This window comes from Macaca nemestrina, chromosome 16, assembly GCF_043159975.1.
Source record: "Macaca nemestrina isolate mMacNem1 chromosome 16, mMacNem.hap1, whole genome shotgun sequence".
Taxonomy (NCBI): domain Eukaryota; kingdom Metazoa; phylum Chordata; class Mammalia; order Primates; family Cercopithecidae; genus Macaca; species Macaca nemestrina.
Genome location: NC_092140.1, coordinates 90,434,164 through 90,456,032, shown reverse-complemented (window position 1 = coordinate 90,456,032; position 21,869 = coordinate 90,434,164). Strand labels below are relative to the sequence as shown.

The window sequence follows — 21,869 nt, the reverse complement described above, 5'->3', positions numbered from 1 at the left end:
GGACAAGTGGGAAACCCACCATGAAGAGGGAGTGAAAGAGATTAGGAAATAATTGGATCTTATCCAAGGAACAGACAAAGCACATGGAAACCATATTTTAACTATGAAATGCAAAAAGATATACACAGCTTGAAATATGTTAATATCATGTGAAGCCTAATCAGCTTATAAATGGTATTTTGAACTGTAACAAAGCAAATATCATCAAATGGGGCCCCAAGAAGGTAGAAGAGAAGAATAGGCCCCAAGGAAGCACCGCTAGGGCTTAGAAGACAACAATTATTCCATCCTGCCATGAACACGAAAGGTTTCTTCTCCTGGATACCTAAGACTGGAGTGAGCTCAGAAATACTATATATGCAAAAAGTGCAAAGATAATAAGTGGCTCACGGTGCTGAAACTGGCTACATAACCTCTGTAATAAGTTACTTCTAAAACCTCAATAAAACCCAGCGCTGGTCAAACCGAGCTGGAAAGGATGGAGGCTACAGTTACAGGTTAAAGGCAATGAACTTAGTGAATCCATAATTACACAAATGACTTAGAAAGTAGAAAAGAGACTTTTCTATAAAAGCAGATAGAAAAATGAGGTCAACATTTAAAAGTTGATGTGGCTAATAGGCAGATCAGTGGCTGTTGGGCTAGAGGTGGGAGGCCAGATTGACTGCAAATGCAGATGAAGGAACTTTCTTGGTCAAAGTGTCTAACACTGGAATGTGGTGATGGTTGCATGACTCTTTGGATGTATTAAAAGCATTAAATAATATACTTAAAATGGGTGCTTTTTATGGTATGAAAATTACAGCTTAATAAAGTTGTAATCATTTCTTATTTTAAAGTTGACATGTTTTTAAATTTTGTGATATTCACACTATAAAATAGTTGTACTGTATATCTCTGTGATGTGTTAATTACATTAAAAATGTTATTTTTCCACTATTGAGAATATACATTTTTATAATAATCTAAAGTCAGATTCTTAAGTTTTTAAAATTACTCTAAATGGATTATTTTCATAATCATTAACAATCCAAATAGGAACCAAAATAGCAAGAAACACTTAGAAGAAATTGAAAGAAGACATTTCAGTAGCTTTCTCAACATTTACTGTCTTTTGGCAACCCAGTCTAACCCTTTTAACAGGGTAGTATATTAATCTTACTGTGTTTAAAGACGACAGATCACAGGAATTTGATAATTTCAGAAGAAAAATACTTATAAACTCCAGCAGGCACACCAATAAAGCTTAGCAATGAATTGTGAGCATTCTCACCTAAAAAAAAAAAAAAAAAAAAAGATGCACCTGATTTTATATACTTAAAGTATTTGGAAAACACTATATAATGTCAGATATGATACTGTGGTTAAGAATGTCAGTCTGCCTTGACCAGGTACTTACTAATCACTTGGGCCTGTTACTTTTCCCTGATTCTGCATCTGTGAAATGGAGATAACAATAGTATCTACTCCCATAATACTGTTAATGGGGTAAAAAAGAGAAATTTTAGTTAGTGTCTGGCATATGGTAAACATTCAAGAAACACTAGCTGCTATTCTACATTTATTGATGTTATTATCCCTGGTCTGGGTTCAACATACAAGACGATTTTATTCTTTTCCACAAAGCCTCACCCCTAGGGACAGATTCAGTCCTTTACCTTCCTGGAATGCCAAGTACTCAGCAATCTTCATGTAAACTGGAGAAAATGTTTCCAGCTGTTGTAACAGAAAATGTCTTCCAACTTTTGATTCATTACACGAAGTGTTATCACTCATTTTCTGGCACAGAGCTGCTGCGGTATCCCAGAACTGATCTGACACACTTTCTTCAGCCGATGTCAGACCAAATTATAAGGCAAATAGGACAAAGGAAAAGTCACATGAACAGAATCCGTTTACAGTGGGGTCATTCATACCTGCCCTTCCAGGTGAGAGAAGCACTGAGAGAGAGAGATGTGCAATTATTCAAATACATAGCATAAAGCTTCATTTTTGTCTTGAAAAAAAAAAAGTAATTTTAAGACCTAGAAAACAGCATCATTAATGTTGCCAATCCTCAAAATAGATTCACATTTCCTCTGGTTCTTCCTCTAATTCTCTCGTGCCTCAAAATGTAGGTATGTGGGTGTAAACATCTCCAAAGTCAAGTTCTCTTGCATTTTGATAACCTTGTAACGCTTTGAAAGTAACTTCCCTCTCACTTTAACTGATGGTAAAAAATGAATAGGAACTTTATACACCTGATTCTCAATATGCCTCAATGGGAAAGTGCAGGCTCATAAAACTGAGGGCTGGGACATTTAGTATTTATTTTAAGGGCTTCTAAAATCTGCCACAAGCTTAGAGTACAGGGACGAATTTTAGTGGAAATCTGTTTACTAGCATGCTGATACACAAGAGTAGGCTTTTAATATTATTTGGATTTTTTTTTTTTTTTTTTTCTGGAGACAAAGTTTCACTCTTGTTGCCCAGGCTGGAGTGCAATGGCGTGATCTAGGCTCACTGCAACCTCCACCTCCCGGGTTCAAGCAATTCTCCTGCCTCAGCCTCCTGAGTAGTTGGGATTACAGGTGCGTGCCACCACACCTGGTTCATTTTTGTATTTTTTAGTAGAGACGGGGTTTCACCACATCGGCCAGGCTGGTCTTGAATCCTGACCTCAGGCAGTCTGCCTGCCTCGGCCTCCCAAAGTGCTGGGATTACACGCATGAGCCACCACGCCCAGTATTATTTGGATTCTTAATGTGCTAGAAGTGTTATTAATTCAACTATAAAGTAAAACACATCTTTCAGTTATTTAAAGTTTGAAGGCAATGTTACTCACAGTGTTTCGACAGTCACATTTTCAAACAGTACAAGGACATCCTCAAATAAGATTAACTGTATTAATCATCTCCTACTCTCATGAACTGAGAGTGAAAAAGCAAGTTTCTCTAGTAACAAAGCTTACAGTGAGTCTAAAAGGACTCTTCTCTTAGGATTCTATTGTGAAGAGTTCTCCCAAGTCTTCCCACTGCTCACTGAAAGAAAACTAAGATATTTCCAATGCCTGGCACAGAATCCATGCTGAATCAATGTTTCCTGATCTAACAAGTCTACAAGGACATGCATATTTTAAACATTAACAGACATTTATGTTAAAAAGCTAAAGTACAATCATCCTAACAAAACCCAGGTGAAACTCTTGATCCAATTTGGCAAAACCAAAGACAACTCTGTGAATAGTCTGTTCACCTAACAGGCTTTGTAACAGGTCTTTGTTTTTTATGGTCACTGTCAATAACTGGCACTCTGCACAATACAATAATGCATGAGATTAGATTTTCTCCAACTGAACGTATCCCAGAGGCATCACAGCATGATCTTCAGAAATTCTCCCTTTTCCTATAAACTGTTGCCAAATGCAGCAAGGATTTAATCAATGGATGTATTTTTTTCTCAATACACAGTGGCTAAGTCTACCAATTTGACACAAAATGTAAATAAAGAGAAAAGCAATTTTTGCTATATAAGAAAACGATTGGCCAGGCATGGTGGCTCACACCTGTAATCCCAGCATTTTGGGAGGCCGAGGCGGGAGGATTGCTTGAGTCCAGGTGTTCGAGGCCAGCCTGGACAACACGGCAAAACCCTGTCTCTACAGAAAAAAAGCACACACAAAAATTAGCCAGGCATGGTGGTGCATGCCTGTAGTCCCAGCTGCTTGGGAGGCCGTGGTCAGAGAATTGCTTGAGCCCGGGAGGTGGAGGCTGCAGTGAGCCAAGGTCACGTCACTGTGACCTTGAGTAACAGTGACAGAGTGAGATGCCTGAGTGACAGAGCGAGATCCTGTCTCAAACAAACAAACAAACAAAAATGATGATGTTACCAAGAAACAAAATACAATAAGCCTGCACTACTCCTTTCACAGGAGACCAGTCCCAGAAATGGCCTGAGAAATATGTCAGTAATTTTACTCTTCCTAGGGCCACTGTATCAACAATGACAGAAACGAACCTTTTACTGGTTCTTTGTGTACAGACCCCACTTATTTCTAGGGTTTATTATTTTTTCCCTAATTTAGAGCTATAACCTCAGAGATGGAATTGACCTTCCCATTCGAAAAAGGCCTTGTTTATGGGGTCACTGGGCATTGTATGGCTGTTTGCAAAGCCCCGTCTGCCCTAATTGACGTGCAGTCCCTGCCAGCCACCAGCTGAATTAAATAGGCGACACCGCCTCAGTCTTTTAACCTCCCAGGCTGTGTCATAAGAAAATCACTCTAATTCTGATTACTAGGTGGTTCCTTCACACCAGCTTATCCCATCCATTGTTGTTTTCCACAGTCAAGTCTGCGGTACATAAGACTCTTGGCCACTAAATCCTTGGGCATGCCTAGGAAATTATTATAGCTGGAAATTATTTTCAAGAATCACCCCTCCATTCCTGCACACCTTAAAAACAGCCCACGTCTTTCTGGGCATCGTCCATGTCGGGAATTGTCTCATGTGTAGGGGCTCCATCTGATAATAGTTGAAGATCGAAAATCGGTTCTCAGGACCAGTTAATGACTTCCATTCATTCCCATAGAAGACACCCAGAAGTAGCACAGGGATCATATTCAGTGTGTGCAGCGTATTGAGGGGAGATACAGACAACTTCTAACAGCACGCCTACGCACTTTGTGGCATTAATCTCTTCCTCGGATCCATGTTTCCACAGTGTTTGTTCAGCCTTCCTGCCTCTTTAACCTACATTTATTCTCCATACAGGAAGCCATCCACCCTCCACACGAGGCAGCCCACTGAGGCTAGATTGTAGTGAGAACACATTTCACACTAATGCACTGGCTGCTTTCCAGAACGTTGTTGCTGGCAATCATATCTTGCCATCTGATGTCAACATTGGCATTAGGATGCTAATAAAACTGCAAAATCAGCTAAAACTAATGTTTAATGCATCCATGCAACAACAGCCAGGGTTCGCCATCTTTAGGGCTTTGCATTCTGATGTTCCATTCATACTCTTCAGTCTCATGAGCAGCACTTCTGAAACTTAAATGTGAATATACACAGCCCGAGAATCTTGTTGAAATCACATTCCGACTCAGTAGGTCTGTGTGGGGCCTGAGGGTCTGCATCTCTACCTGGTCCGTGGTGGCCTTGCTGCTCCTGTCTCGGGACCACTCTTGGTACTGAGGTTTTCATTTATTTATTTATTTATTTTATTTTATTTTATTTTATTTTTTCTTTTGAGATGGAGTCTCACTCTGTCACCCAGGCTGGGCTGGAGTGCACTAGCGCCATCTCGCCTCACTGCAATCTCCGCCTTTGAGGTTCAAGTGATTCTCCTGCCTCAGCCTCCCGAGTAGCACCTACCACCACACCCAGCTAATTTCTGTATTTTATTAGAGATGGGGTTTCACCATGTTGGCCAGGCTGGTCTCGAACTCCTGACCTCAAGTGATCCGCCCCTCTCAGCCTCCCAAAGTCTTGGGATTACAGGCATGAGCCACTGTACCTGGTTGGCAGTGAGGTTTTTAAGAACACTGATGAAGCATACACCTGTGCACATAGCAGAACTCTTTACAACTTATTTCTGTTGTGTAAGCAGTTTCTAGATTCCAGACTCTCACTGTGAAAAAGCATCAGCAGCAAAATGTCTAGTCTAATTTTTTTTTTAAGCTAGTGCTTACCTTGAGTTATTTTCTTCCTGGAAGGTTTGCGTGTGTGTTTTGTTTTGTTTTTAATAAAAAAGTCAATTGTATGTTACTATCTGCCAAGGCAAGTTTAGTTTATGGTCTTCCAAGTACAGAAAAAGGGAATGGACAGATCTCTTGTAGGGGCACTCCTAGCCCTGTAATCTACTTGTTAAAGGATGAGCCACAAGTTAAAACTAAGAAATGTCATTTAACAAACTGTAAGCATCTAATGAGGGTAGTCGTGAATACAGAAATCCACAAAGCACTATCTTCTTTCTCCAGGATATTTTGGTCTCACACAGGTGTACAGACAGTTCTAATGCAAAGCAGAAGTGATTATCCACAGAAAGAGAACTACCCTGTGCTTTTCCCTCAGGGAGGAACTCAGAAAAGATCATGGTGACTGTGCTCCCATTGACCTAAAAATCCTGTTACCTGGCACTTACAAAAACTAGACTGGACTTATGGACTCAGACATGTTTTGAAAATGTGACTTTTTTTCTAAGAGGATTCTAGACAGAGCAGATGGAGTCTGAGATACTTTTAACCTCCAGTAACTGATGACACTGAACAGCACCTCAAGAATTGCTACTTTACATACTGTTTCCTTCTGGATCGGACTTTGGAACACGATTGCTATCAGCCATAAGTCAGAAGACAAAGAGGCTCTACAGGCAAGTCACAAGAGAGGAAAGCACACTGGGAAACCTGGCTTCAGGGGCTCTGGCCCTGGACAATGAAATAACAAAGTTAGAGAGGGGATGGTTTGATATGTTTCTCACATGAACGTGCAGACCGTCCCCTGAAGGTAGCAGCAAGGAGCCAAACCGCACACAGAGTGGGATCTGAGGTTTTTATTGTTGTTGTTTTTGTTTTTGTTTGTTTTAAAGAAAAAGACAGGGCCAGGTGCCATGGCTCACACCTGTAATCCCAGCACTTTGGGAGGCTGAAGCCAGCAGATCACTTGAGGTCAGGAGTTTGAAACCAGCCTGGCCAACATGGTGAAACCTCGTCTGTACTAAAAATACAAAAATTAGCTGGGTGTGGTGGCATGCACCTGTAATCCCAGCTACTTGGGAGGCTGAGACAGGAGAATCTCTTGGGCCTGGGAGGTGGAGAGGTTGCAGTGAGCTGAGATTGCACCACTGCACTCCAACCTGGGAGACAGAACAAGACTCCTGTCTCAAAAAAAAAAGAAGATAAAGGAAAAAAGACCAAAATATGAGCAAGGGCCATCTTCTCAACATAACTGTGGGTAATTTTAATTTATCTTAATATTTTCCCATTTCCTTCAAAATTCTTTACAAAGATTATATATTAATCTTACAAAGGACAAGACCAATTAAAAAATAAATCTCCCATCTGTCCTTTTGTTTCTAAGGCATGTTGTTTACAACATAGTTCCTATTTAAAATTGGATTTTTAAAGTTCCATTTAATTTCTGAAACAGATTTCTTTCATTTAATTTAGTTTCAACGATTTAAAAACTAATCGGGAAAATCTGGTGCAACATATTATACTCTACCACCACAAACACCCTTGAATACTGCAGGTTTGTGTCTGTGTGATAATTAGGCCAGATGCTTTTCATGCACATCTCCTATTGGCCCATCACCAATTTTTAAATCCATGGGACATATTGATCAATTCTTCTCTTTATTCACTGGATGGCTAAGGCAATGTCAGGAAGGTTTAGAGCAATTCTCCTGACTCAGACGGCGAGATGTTTCTAACAGAATATCTATTGTTCCCCCACAAAATGAAAGTGCTTTCAATAGCGAAAATGATCTAAAATTGGCAGATGCATTCTTTTTCTTTTCTACACTAGAGTCTTTCATGAAGAAGCCCTAGCTAGAAACAAGCACCATGGTGCGGTGTGCATGGTAATGTAGTGTGTGGTCACACTGCAGAGGGCACCATCATCATTTATGGCTACCCATGACCACAGCCCAGGGTGACCAAGGCAGCTCCTATGAGGCCATGACCTGTAAGGACCTTGCTGAATACTGGAGCCATGTGCTAACGCCAAGTGGATAGACCACAGCAAACTGGTCAATCATCCAGCTACTTAGTCATTCAATCATTCACCAGGTCAAGCTCTGGAGACTCAAAGGCTGATAGGACACCTTTCCTAGCCTCATCCTATAAAATCGAAAGGAGGAGACAGGAATTACAATAGACCAGCATAATGAACATTTGCATGGCTACGTACAATGTACAGTGAACAGGTCCCAAGAGAGGGAGTTGTCAATTTTACATGGAGAAGATAGGAAATATTTCATAGACAAGGCCACCTTTGGGCTGAATCTTGAGAATGAGTAGGTTCTTGCTTTGCAGAGCTGGGGTTCATGAGATTACCTTCAATTATCAATGTAATCATCAATGTAAATATATATAGCAATGAGTCCAGTGCCAGGCACAGAGAAGGTTTTCAACAAATGATACTAATAGTAATATTACTTTCTTGGTGGGATGGATTGCCAATAGAAAGATGCCTTTAAGGAATGACCTGTACCATTGAAGAAGAAAGTGAATAAAATATCTGCATCGCATTCACAACTGAATGACAATAAATGGGATGATAAAAATACAGTCATTAGTAGTTCAGGTACAGTAATTCAGTTACAATGGAAACAGTGCAAAATGACCAATTCCACATTCATGGTATTATACAACTACAAGGGTCTTATATTTTTAGGAAAGCCTGGAATAAGAGAACAGAAGGGAGAAGGACTGATATTGTTAGAGGACCTACCACATGTTAAGCCAAGGTCTTTATATACGTATTTTGCCAATTAATTATCACCCCAATATTAAGAGGTATGCATTACTATGCCATCTTAAAGAAGAGGAAATTGAGATTCAGAGAGTTTACCTGATTTGCCAGAGGTCACACCACTAATGAGTATTCGAGTCAGGATTTGACTTTATATTAGTAAGTGTCTCATTTCGAATTCCATGCTCTTTTTATTCTATCATGAAGCATTTCCATGTGAAAAGCCACATATACAAAGGAAAATATGATTAGTCATTATAAAAGGATAATTTAAAACAGCAAGTCCCTTTGGCACATTTAAAATATGATTTTTTTCCAAAAGCAACTTAAGTGTCAGCATTTCCATTATAACAACTACCAACAATTGGGTACCAATCACAGTGCTAAATTTGCCACGTGAATTGTTTCATTTAGTCCTCGTGACAACATATAAAGCAAGCATTATTATCATGATTATTATTCACAATATATGGATGATGAAACTGAGGATTATCACGGTGTGAACTATTTCCAACAGGAGGATAAATTTCACTGTGCCCACAGTAGAGGACAGATTTGAACTCAAGTCTATAATTCTATGGAACTAATGTTTTTCCTCTGTGTCACGTTATCACATATCTCTATACTTAATTTATAGCATACATAAGCAAATTTCCTCATTATAAGTAAATTCAATATACAGAAATTGTAAACTTAACTAATCAGTAAGTTGAGTAGGCTAACTAAATTTTCCAGGCTTGGATGAAAAACCACAAGCTAGATTTTCCAGACTGAAATCTCAGTCCAGGCTCAGCTGAATTTTTTTGTTTGTTTGTTGCAGGGATAACTGACTGACCAGTTGACTTTAAAGTCCAAGTTCTTTCCATCATCCTAACATGCTCCTGCCAGACGGAAAAGGCTCACAGGCCAGGTCAGGGCTCCAGCTGTCATAGAAGCAAGAGAAGTCACCACCAGAAGGCAATCACAAAGCCAGTAGACTTGTAAACGTCCCCCAGATGCTCTCAGCACACTATGGAAGGGCTTTAGAAAGCCTATCTTCAGTACAGCAGTGGAACACTAAGAGAACTTAGAATTCATTTTACAGCGAGCTAGAATGCAATTTACAGAAAACTGACTTTTGCTAAAAGGAATCTAAGCCTTAAAATATACATCACTGCAGGTACCTATAATTGATCACATCCTCAGAGGGGCTTAAAGTGAAAAAAAAAAAAGGATTTAAAATCTTCCCAATTTGGAGGCACTAATATCTACATAAGGACAGGTGTAGCTCATGAGTCCTGAATATTGACCAAAGATATGTGACCTAAAATAGCACATTCTATTCTGAACACTTTAATTCTGTAAGTGAAGTGTCCTTATGATTCTTAAACTTCTTTTTCTTTGAAATCATCTATTTCCATCAATTCATAGCTCTAATAAATCATAAGGATGGTTTAACATGTGCTCTGAGCTTTTGTAGAAAAGTTTAATTTGACATTTTAAAGTATAAGCTAAATTACTTGTATCAACTGTTTTTTTACTCCAATTGCAAACAAAACTAAAAAGTATTACATTCCCTTTACTACATAGGTAGTGTAGCAAATCAATAGTACTCAATCTTTATACTAAGAATGAAGGGTTTTAATATGCTTGCAGAAGTTAATTAGGACTGTCACAGAAAAGTTCTACTAATAAAAAAGGAAAAATACCACGGCTGTTAACAGCTACAGAAAACCTCCTTTTCCATTCCAAATAAATCCTATCAGATTCTAAATGTTTTACATTTTATCTGGAAACCTCTAGTTTCCACATTTTCTATGCTTATCAACTCCTATAGCCAAGGTCAGATGTAATAATAATTTGTATGAGTTTTTTCACTTGTAAGAGGAAGACATACATTAAGCGCTGTGAACTCAAGAGTGGACCAAATTATTTTTACTTCAGATTAGAATTAGATATTAAAAGCCAAAAGGAAGAAAATAAAGACCATTTTGTGATGTCTGATTCATAGATTCCTATTAATCACCATTACCATTTCCTGTAATCAAATAAACTCCTGTATTAAACACCTAAACATGTACCCTAGAACTTAAAGTATAATAATAATAAAAAAAAATTAAAAAATTAAAAAAAATGGCGGCAATTACTGACTCATTTACAAGCATCTTTTGAGCTTTACGTTTACAATAGGCAATAAGGATTCATGATCAAAAGATACAGAGAAGAGGTAATAATGGATTAATTTATCAACAGCTACTGGGATGTCCTCAAAATGGCCGTTATGATGCTTTCTCATGGTTTACCATCCAAATCAGTTTATGACTACCCTTACTTCAGCTGAGGAATTCCTAATGTTTTCCATATTGGGAAAACAATAAATGGTTTGCTCACTCTAGCATGCTAGCAGTGGTAGATTTTATAAAGTCCATGGCCTATGTGAAATGTCTGAAAGATAAAAATATAACATCCCTGGGTTTTTTTCTCTTCACTAAACCATGCTGTAATGTTGCACAGATCTTTGATGTTGAAAAGTAGATAAGATAGGGATGTGCATTGGTTTTCTACTTAAAGAGCTATCTAGTTTGTCACTGCTATATTTCAGTGGGAAGGGGATCATTGGGAAGTGCCCTATCTGTGTTCTTTATAGTATAAATCACCTACTTAGGCACGAGCTGTTCTATGTTTCTAAGGAAGGATTTAAGAACCACAGATTAAGCAGCTCAAGAAAACCAGATTTGCTTTTCCATAAAAGGAGTCAGGAGATATGCAAGGGTATCTTTGTAGCAAATCTGGTAACTTTTAGGCTTATTTTAAGCACTTAAAAAACAATTATACTCCAAATGTCCTCTGGGAGGAACTGCTTGGCAGGTTAAATGAATAACCCACAGCAAAGTTCCAACATCTAGAGCTTGGGCTTGGGCAAGAGGAAGAGACTCTCAGACTCTCAGATCCCACAAATCCTCCCCTTGGACATGGGTTCAGGGGACATGATTTTAACTGTCAGCTAGAAAATGTCCCTTTTTCTTCTTTGGAGGTCTCTAACCAAGGCCCAGATTTAAATAAAAAAAAAAAAAAAAAAAAAAAAAAGCATCACTGAAATTAAGGCATGGTAAGTGCTTCCTTGAACTCCCAGCCATGCCAGCAAAAGGACTGATGACCTGGTGAGCAGTCACCCTGAAAGCTGCAAGGAAGACGAGGAAGGTTGGGGCAACCATTTACTGAAGCTTCAGCGCCCCTGAATAAAGAATGGAGTTGAAATTATTAGAAAGGGTTTGCTCACACATAGGCTGCTTATGAACCACAACGATCATCTTGGCCAATTGTAGCTTTCTGCAGAATCTTTTCTAGATTGTGCAGCATTTCCAAAACGTTCATTTCCTTATCTCAGTCTAAAAACATCAAGAAAAGTACTGTTCGATGAACTCCTCGCTTAGGGCTAACACAAACCCGGGAGGCAACGGAGCAAGGAGTGGTGGTAGAAACAAGTGAGAACGGCATGTGGTCTCTGCCCTCCAGTGTCCGTCTCCTCTGGGTAACAGATTAAACAGCAGGCTCCGGCTTTCATGGTTCCATTGTCCAAAATCCCAGCGTCAACAGTTTTCATGCCATGGATACACCTGCAGGCTGCCCTAAGGCAATCTACAAAACCATCTTCCCCTCTACCCATTTACTCAAAGCACTCAAGCAATTCATTTTTTTAAACAATTCTACTTCCTCAATCCGAAAACATGAAATTCTTTACTGGGCATTGGAATTCCCATATTGTTCATGGAGCTGATGTGAGGGTTCAGTTAAACCATTTTTTAAAAAGGTGGGACAAGTAATCTTAGGGTGACATCTTGTTGGCAGCATAAGCACCCTGATGTCACCACAGGCAGGTCAAGATGGTAGCAGTGCAGGTGCCACCCCACTATGGCCAAGCATTATTCCATAGGACAGCATGGAGGAAAGTGGTTTATTCTCAGAGGATTATCAAGCCTCAGTCTCTGCCAGTGTTGTCAAAAATTCTATTCTAACAAACTGCTTATGAGACAGATTTCTCTTTTGAGCCAAAATGATTCCAAAGACTCCTGGGGTCCATGAGGAAGCATCTTTGTTCCCACTGGGAACCCAAGGAATAAGTCTTTATGTTCTTTCCACTTAATCATCCAATTTCTCTGCAGCTTTCCACTGATCCTGCTATGAAGAGAACATGCCAACACTAGGGGAAATGCCATAGCAGCAAACTGAATGCTTGACAAAACAACAGTTGAGTACAACAGTCAGCAGAATGACTGCAGGAAAAAAAGGACAGCGCAGAAATATTTCAGATGATATTCCTTGGACAGATTACTCCCTTAACAATTCTTTCTCAGTACATTTGCGTCAGTTTGGTGCTTTAACATAATCTAAAGTGGTACAGTGGTTACCAGCACAAGCTCTGGAGCAAGACCAGTTTAAATCATAGCTGTGTGGTCTTGGGCATGTTTTTAACAAGTTCTGTGCCTTAGTGTTCTAATCTGTTAAATGGGGATAATAAGCAAGTTGTTATGAGGATTAAACATGCTAATATATGCAAAGCACTTAGAACAATGCTCAGTAAAGCTATCATCATTATATATCAAAATTGCTATCGCATGTATCATCATAGTTGACACACAAGCACTCTATAAAATACAGGTAATCATTTTATCTGTGTTTCACTGATGAGGATAATGAGGCTCAGTTAAGTGTTTTGCTAAAAACATAAGGAATCTATGACTGAGCCAAGACTTGAATCCTGGTCTTTTGACATTAAACCTGGGATTCCTTCCCATGACTTCAGGTTATTTACATGTAAACCACAGCAGACTAGCTGTTATCAAATACTGATATTAGACAAATTCAGTAAGGAAGAAAATAATTGAGAACATCATACCTATTCTAGGGATTCTAGGGATCCTGAAATAAACAAAATTAAATAATCAGCTGATGGCAAATTTTAGCTAAAGTCATTAAAGCTGATTTTTAGATTCAGAGTAGCATTTTGGAGCTACTAAAATTCTGAAGTGAGGCAGGGAGAGGGAACATTTATCCATATGTATTCTTTACTCTAATGAGACACTTTATAAAAATATTTACTTGAATAGGTATATATTTATGAAAATGGATGAACTCCCATCTTGAGAAAATTCAGTATGTGAAAATTCAGAACTACAAGATGTTTGAAAAACTCATTAGAAATGGAGCCAGTGAAGGGTTTAAATGTGTAAAGGTGAAGTTTGCCATCTTATTGCTACTATAACTCACAAGCCAGCATGAACTTTCTGGTCATTGATAGATTGATGACATTTAGGCTACAGACTCTTAAATCTAGAAGACTAGATCTCATTCATTAGAGAATCTCATCCATTAGGATCCTTATCCTCATGATACTTAGGGCAAGGGTTATCAGACAAGCAAAAGATGGTAAATACAAATGAACAACTGGCACATATTCCTTCTTTCCTAATGAATTTTATAATTTAGAGCATCTGAATGGATCCCTAAGGGAAGTATTCTTTCATGACTAATACTCTTTCTAGGATTAGCATCGATTTCCAATTCAGAAAGTTTGAACGTGCTACCCTTTAAGAACTTGGAGGAGTCTTCTATTTAATAAGATCAGTTTCTTAATTCATGAATCATTTTAATTTTAGTATTTTCTATACATACAAATCATTCAAATTATCCCTCAAAAAAATTTTTTAAAGCATTTTGATAGCACCACATTAAAAACTAAACTTCCATCAAAGATAGTGTGCTCAAAAATGTAATCTGGTAAACTCTGAATGACTAGCAAATCATGCTGTACATATAATCAATGTTTTTTAATTCAACTCACCATCAAGGTTCTGCCAAACCTTTACAAAAATAATCCACCCAAGACAACAAAAGGTGATGCTTCCTTTGGATTCATCTGACCAATTCACATTAAAATGATCACCCATCCAAGTCAACTGATGTTCCTTCTGTAGCTAAAAAACCTCCCTTTTATTTTAACACTGAAATATACAAGATAAATACTATTCTAGAAATATGACTTTAAAGCTATCCAGATGGAAATATGTCATTTCTTAGATACACATTTGAAAATCTATAACATGTAAGTAAATCTCACCAGTGAACAAACACTACAAAGACTTAAAATCATAAAATATTTAGGTCAAAGAAATAAGTTAGAATTGTCCCTACTGGTCACAGTTTACTTCCATACCTCAGTCATCCTTAAGGCTATAAGACCTATGAGAAAACTGAAAACAGATGACAGAAAAGAACCATTATGTTAAGCAATAATAAATGAAAAAGTAGAAATCCCTGAGTAATTATTTAATCTTCAAAGATACGCATTTTTTTTCTTACTTTATTCCTAAGAATAATCCTGCTCAACTCAAACTTCTGACTGTTCTAGGGCCAGCAAGTACATATTTGTTGATTAAGTCACCCAGGTCTTTTAACAACTTGAGCAAAATGTATGCTTTAACCACGTACACCCTCCAACTCCCTGGTTCTTGCCTCAAAGGCAAAGTCACATCACAATATGTCTCTTACCTGTTTCCCATCCAATGTGTACAGGCGTTTCACCACTCCCGAGTCCAGCTTGATGGCATCAGTGATATCAGTGAGGACCTGCTCAAAGGAATGAGCCGTTTTCTTGTTCAGCAGAATCCTGACAGCTTTCCGCGGCTTCACACCACTTCTGATGATGGTGACCAGCTTGGGCCGAATGAAATCCTTATTCTCTCGCACCTCTGAAGGGCTCCCTTTGGCAGTGGCCAGTGAAGACACCGCTCGAGAAGCCGAGGTGGTCTTGACATTCACCGACCAGTTGGGGTTCACGTTCTTGGTGTACTCCAGTTTCTTGAAGGGCTCTATTGAGCCACATACATAACTCTCTCCTGAGGAAGAGAGAAATATATTTAAATTTAAATGAAAATATACCCATTTCTTTTTTCCTACTTATCCTCTCTTTTGCCTTTTCTGCTTAGGGGCAAGAGCTAGCCCTGACTTTTCAGACAATGGAAGTATGATTAATCATCAGGGAAAAAGAAAGATTTCTGATTGCTAGTCTGGCACTGTCAGTAACAGATCCACATCCTGGAAAAACAAAACAAAACATTATTCCTCCATTTCTTCATCTTAAGGTTGGTGATAGGAATGCTGATCCGCTTGAAAAGACCTTAGAGAAGTGTGAAAGTGAATTTAAAATAGAAAATATTCTTTGGGAATTAGAGATATTTAAATTTGCAGAAAACTTCAAAATCGGAAGTACCTACATTTGCTACCTGAGATAATTTAGACACTAAGAATGAATCAGAATACAGCATCTAAAAATAGTCATATAATTTATGAATTTGATGAGAGGTGATGCTAAAGATTTTGTAAAGCCCAGTAAAGTTCCAAAAGCAAGCAAATAATCACCCTTCCTTTCTCTCATCTACATAGTGCCAATCACAGTGATCCACACACACTGTAAAGTCAATTCATACTTGTTCATAAGTAAAAAGTTTTAGAAGTGTTCAACATACAAACTACAGCTTCAAAAATGGGCTCTAAAAAAATAAATAAATTTTTATTAAAAATGACACCTTAGCAGGAAATTTTTTAATGAAAATAATCAGACTATTAAGTAGATGAAGATCACGCACACAAAAAAGAAAAACAAGAACCAAGAGACAACAAATTGTGAAATGACGAATTCTAAATACATATTTCATAAAGATAGGTCAAAGTCTTTTGAAATTAAAGATTTTGTAATGGCTTTTTTTCTGTGTTAATAAGTTTTTGTAACTAGGAATAGGTAAAAATGCTGAAAGGCCTTCATAATTGCAGGTAAAATGACCTAGGCCTAATCTAACACAGCCCATTCTTTTATCTAAGTCCTTGTATTATTTTTAAATTAACAGTGCAAACATCCAAGGCCAAAGAACAAGCAGTCGCATAAAAATAACTGAAGCAGGCCTTCAAAAGTTAAAAAGAACAGTTATACATGTCATTGAACACTTGTTTTGCAGATGTTCTTAAAATATCCTATAATGTGTATACATACACATTATGCCTCACTAGAAGTTGTATGAATAGTGCAAGTTAAACCAACCCCCTTTCTATTCACTTGGCATATCACGACTTGTCTCAGCTATGCCTTTCTCAGGATTTCAGTAAATATCAAAAACATATACAGATTTTTGATATTTACTTAAATTCTGAGAAAGGCATATTTGGGTACTACAGAAACAGCAGTGTTTTTGGAGGTTTCATGGAGTGATGACCTGAACATGATAGTGGGAAGAGAGAATTGGAAATTCGGGCTCAAAACCTGGCCTCTCCAAGCATGTGACTTTGGACCAGTCCCTCAGATTTCTGGGTGGTGGTTTATTTATCTATCAAGTAAAACCTCATTAGGTTTTTATGAAGATCAAGTTAGAAGATAGAGATCAAAGTGATCTCAGATGCAAACTTGCTATGTAAGTGAAAATGACCTGAGGCTATATTACCCTAATTGTGCAGTAAGCCACAAAGAAAAATTCAAAAACAAAATTACTAGAAATCAGTAAGCAGGTCTTATATTGAACAGTTACCAGTGGACACCACGTTGGGTCCATGTCAATGTGAGAATGCCCCCAACACTCCCCAGTGAGACACACAGCATGTAATTGAGCTGGTAAAGCTAGCCTTTGTCAGAATTCTGTGCTAACTGAAGATATACAATTGTCTGATCATTTTTAAGTTTATATACTAAGCTAATAACTAAAAGCAAAACAAAGATATAGAGAGTACATTTCAACAAAAATTTTAAAAATGTATTAGAAGAGGGAGCAGCTTTAAAGAACATAGCAACATGGAATGAGTTTGTTAGAAGAGACAATAAACACTTTTTAAAAATATCTTCTTAGATAAAGCACCCTGAAAATGTTTAAAAGCATAAGAAAGTTCTCCCGTGACACTGAGAAGGCATTGCTGGTTTGGTTCAAGCAACAATGATCAGAAAAAAAATATGTGTTTAATCTGTGCTGTAAATGTGAGGCTCCTCTGCCGGATAATCAGATTTAAAGACTGGAATGTGAATCTTAGAGAAGGATGTGAGACTCCAGTAACAGATGATACTGTGCTAACAGGAAAGCAACAGCTAAAGGAAGGAGAAGGAGCTGCCACCAAATCCAAGATCACACACCACAGTCATTCAGAGTCTGCGACACTATTCAGGAATTCAGGAAAGGCCCAGATGGATTTCCTTATGCTAATAAATTTCCATTGATTTCCTTATGCTAGTAAATTTCCATTTTATCGTGCAAAGAAATTTCCATTAAATCTATTTGAATCCATGTTTTAACTATTTTTACTGTAATCGTAATACTGAATTTCTCTCTGCCACAAGAGATGTGGTTCCTGCCTTAACATAGTTAAATTAAAGTTGGTTGTATTTTCTGATTTTGTAAAAAATAGCTTTTCAATTCATGGGCTAATTATCATCGATAATTATAAATTAACAAATGTGATTGTTCTGAATGAAGAAAACATAGTTTTGATTTGGTCAAATAGCTCTGGATATCCAGTGTTCAGTCTCTTCCTTAGTGAGACTGAGATTTAAGAGATAGGTTATAATCTTGTTTAAATAATCATTTTTAGAGAGCATTCAAGTATTGACATGAGGTATGTGTGCTAAGTGCCATTCAAAAATAACAAGACAGGGCCAAACGTGGTGGCTCACACATGTAGTCCCAGCTACTTGGGGGGCTGAGATGGGAGTATCGCTTGAGCCTGGGTGGATAAGGCTGCAGTGAGCCATGATTGTGCTGCTGCACTCCAACCTGGGCAACAGAGCGAGATCCCGTCTCTCTTTATTTAAAAAACAAACAAACAAACAAAATAACATGATAAAGTAAGCTTACAATTACTGTAGTATACTTCCTCTTACATACACTAAGCCACCCCACATTCCAAAGTCTTTTGGCATAACTTTTACTGCAACAATGAAATAAAAGTGAATTTATCTAAAACGAACAAACAAAAGAACTAAGGTATTTTTCAACAAAATAGCGCAAAATTAGGTTTGGAAGCTTTGCATTACTTCCTATAGGTGAACTTGAACAAGGATGGCATGATTGCAAAGCTCTTAGAAATGGTACCGGAAATTACAAAACATCATGATTTTTTGGTTGGTTGTCACACAACCTTTTTTTTTTTTTTTTTTTTTTTCAGTTTGTTCAAGCCCTAAAGATTCTATGATAAGACTGATTCTTCACTTGAAAGGTAATACTCTGGGATCTAAGACACCCCAACAAATAGCAAGAACTGCTGAAGCAGCATCTGCCCAAATTTTGTTGTAGCATTTATGAAGGCCAAAAACTAATCTTTGTTTTTAAGTAGAGAGAGATAAAGAAAATGACAGTTTTTTAAAAAGGTAAGGAAATAAAGCATGAAATTATGTTTGGATCCAACTGATACTAAAATATCAGAATGTGGTAATTTCTTTCCTGAAAGATTTCAATATTTTCAGAAAGTTGGAGGGTAAAATAATATGTAAGTAAGAATATTAGATTATTTTTAAGATACTGAAGAATCTTTGCTTAAAAAATCATCTACGTATTTTTATTTTTATGTTTTGTTTTTTAGTTTTGTAAGACAGAGTCTCACTCTGTCACCCAGGCTGGAGTGCAGTGGTGTGATCTCAGCTCACTGCAACCTCTGCCTCCTGAGTCCAAGCAATTCTCCTGCCTCAGCCTCCTGAGTAGCTGGGATTATAGGCATGCACCAACACGCCCAGTAAATTTTTATATTTTTAGTAGAGACGGGATTTCATCATGTTGACACTCCTGGCCTCAAATCCTGGCCTCAAGTGATCCACCCACCTCGGCCTCCCAAAGTGCTGGGATTACAGGCGTAAGCCACCATGCCTGGCCTGTATTTTTAAATGATCATACTTGCCATTATTCTTCAAAGCATAACAATACATTTTCTCTAATAAGATTCATTATTTTAAAAATCTGTGAAGTTAATTCTACTTTGCCATTAGCTTCCATTACAGAATAAGAATATTTCCACTTAAAATGACTTCCCTAGGCACTACTGAAAACTGATAATGTGGTACCAGTTCCCTGGGTGACTGCACCTGCAGTGTGTTAGCTATAAAAGTGCTCCTCCACAAGACTCTATGTTGGGGGATTTTACAAATTTGCCTCTTATTGCGGGAGTTTTTTCATTGGCTAAGAGTGGTGGCTTGTAAATTCCAGTTCTGATATTACTTAACTTCAGTCTGAAAATGCCCTCATCTCCATCTTTCACATTACTAGAGCTGGTTGTCACCTCCTCTAGGCTTCCTTTAAGATCAATATGTGGCATAGTCAAAAGTATCTTAAGTGAAGGATATCTGTAATATATTTCATTTTTTCCAGAGGATAAACTTTCTGATTAAAAACCCTGGCAATTAAATTTCATTATTGTGAGTTATGGCAAAATCTACAAAAAAACTCAAATATGTATTGAAACCTCTGCAACCAAACTGAATTAAATTCCATGAAATATTGTTTATAGAATAGAATATCATAAAGTGCCTTCTGGATATTACATCTTATGAGGCAACTCAGATACGCGCAGCAACATTTCATAATCTACCTGGAAGTCACTGGCTTAGGATGATTTTCATCGAGCTATTAAAGGCAAGAAAAAAGATTTCCCAAAGGCGCTAATGGGTCACTCCTTCCCAGAAGTCTTCCGTAACACAATAGAACATAAAAGTAAGCTGATAGAAAATGAATTTGAATGTGTATGTCAGACCTGTGGACATGTCACCTTCTCAAATCCGAAGCAACAGAAAAACATTAAGGAAAAAATATGAGAGATCTAAACTTTTTGAAATTGAAAAGTAGACACTCTTTTTCTTATTTCTTATTATAATAAACATGGCTTATTATAATTTACAAAAATACAAGGTGCAAAAATAGACGGCAAAGGAGAAAAACAAAACAAAGAATATACGGAAAACACATGGAAGGTGCTCAAATAGTAAGCCAAGAAATGCAAGGTTAAGGCAGGTTAAAGCAGTTTTAAGATGTACTCTTGTACCTATTGTAATTGCAACAAAAGAATAATGAAAATAAGTGGTATCGAGGTTGCAGCAACAAAATAATACAAGGTGCTAAAATCTATGACAAATGATAAACACAAAATAAAGTATAAATAGGAAACACCATTACAGACACTAAATTGGTAACAATCATTTTTAAAAAGCAACATGGAAAACTACTTGGAGCCACGAAAATGTTTATACCCGTAATCTCATTGCTAAAAATTGTGCCTAACAACAGAACAACAAATAACAAAACTGTGACAAGTACGTATAGCATTAACAGTGAAACCTAAAAATTAAACACAACCTCCTAAATCCTAAGTCATAGGTGCAAGACCTAACTCAGCCACTCTGGGGAGGGAAAGAAACCTAAGTCAGGAGCCTGTCTTCAAATAGGTTAGAAAGCAAGATGTGTCTATGAAAAGATTCTACCACAAGGCAGTAAGTGGTAATGGTAAGTAAGTAGTGTAGGCCATCCTAACTCAGAGGAGAAAGAAGTCACTTCCTACTTCCCGCTGGGCTATCAATGAAAGGGAAATAGAATTCACACTGGCCTTGGAAGTAAGGGTAAGATTACCATTGACAAAAAAGAGAGAGGAGAGCATTCCAGAGAAAAATAAAATAATAATATGCTCTGTCGCACAGTACAGAAAGGGATATGCTGTGATATATATTAATATATTTTCTCAAAAAAAAAATGAAATAAAAATGGTTCCATAGACAGACGAGTTAGATAAAACCACATCAGGCAACAAGGTCAGAGTTTTACACGTGATCAGCCCTGGATGATAGACAGGTTACACTGGCTGCAGTGTGAATGACGGGCTGAAGTGAACACGGGGAGATATCACCTAGAAAGTCATTACAGCTGACTACGACAGGAGGTGAACTGAATGTTACATATCTACACTAGGGACAGAGGAGTGGATGCTACGAGGCGTATTTAGCAGATACAACCAGCCAGAATTGGCAATTGACTGGATATGGGTTCTGAGGGAATATGAGGCAACAAAGACAATGAAGTGAGGACACTGAAAATTCTCTTTGGGCCTACTTCCCATACACCATAATAGGTATAATTAGAAGAGGAACAGGTTTGGAATAGGCAGTAAAGAAGGAAATTAAGTTGACTGTGCACATATTAAATTTGAAGTTCCTAGAAGCCAATCAGTTGGAGATTTCCAGCAAGCAGAAATAGGTGATGGAGAAGAGAGAGCAAGTTGGAGAAATGTCTTAAGCAGAATCAACAAAATTTGATGATAGCCTGGATTTGAGGGATTAAGAGAGAGAGATGTTAAGGTTGATGTTAAGTTATGTGGTGTCCTAGTCCTTTGGCTGCTATAACAAAAGACCATCAACTGGAGGCTTAT

The 21,869-nt window shown here is 37.8% G+C and overlaps 1 protein-coding gene across 4 annotated transcripts in view; it reads right to left on the bottom strand.

Annotated features, from left to right (window-relative positions):
* The window catches only part of LOC105486024 (doublecortin like kinase 1), a 351,355-nt gene that overhangs the window by 315,885 nt on the left and 13,601 nt on the right, over positions 1-21,869 (bottom strand). For all 4 annotated transcript variants that reach the window (XM_011748660.2, XM_011748664.3, XM_011748661.2 and 1 more), the window contains exon 3: positions 14,985-15,331. In XM_011748660.2, the coding sequence (XP_011746962.1) occupies positions 14,985-15,331 (347 nt within the window). The remainder of the gene's footprint in view (positions 1-14,984; positions 15,332-21,869) is intronic.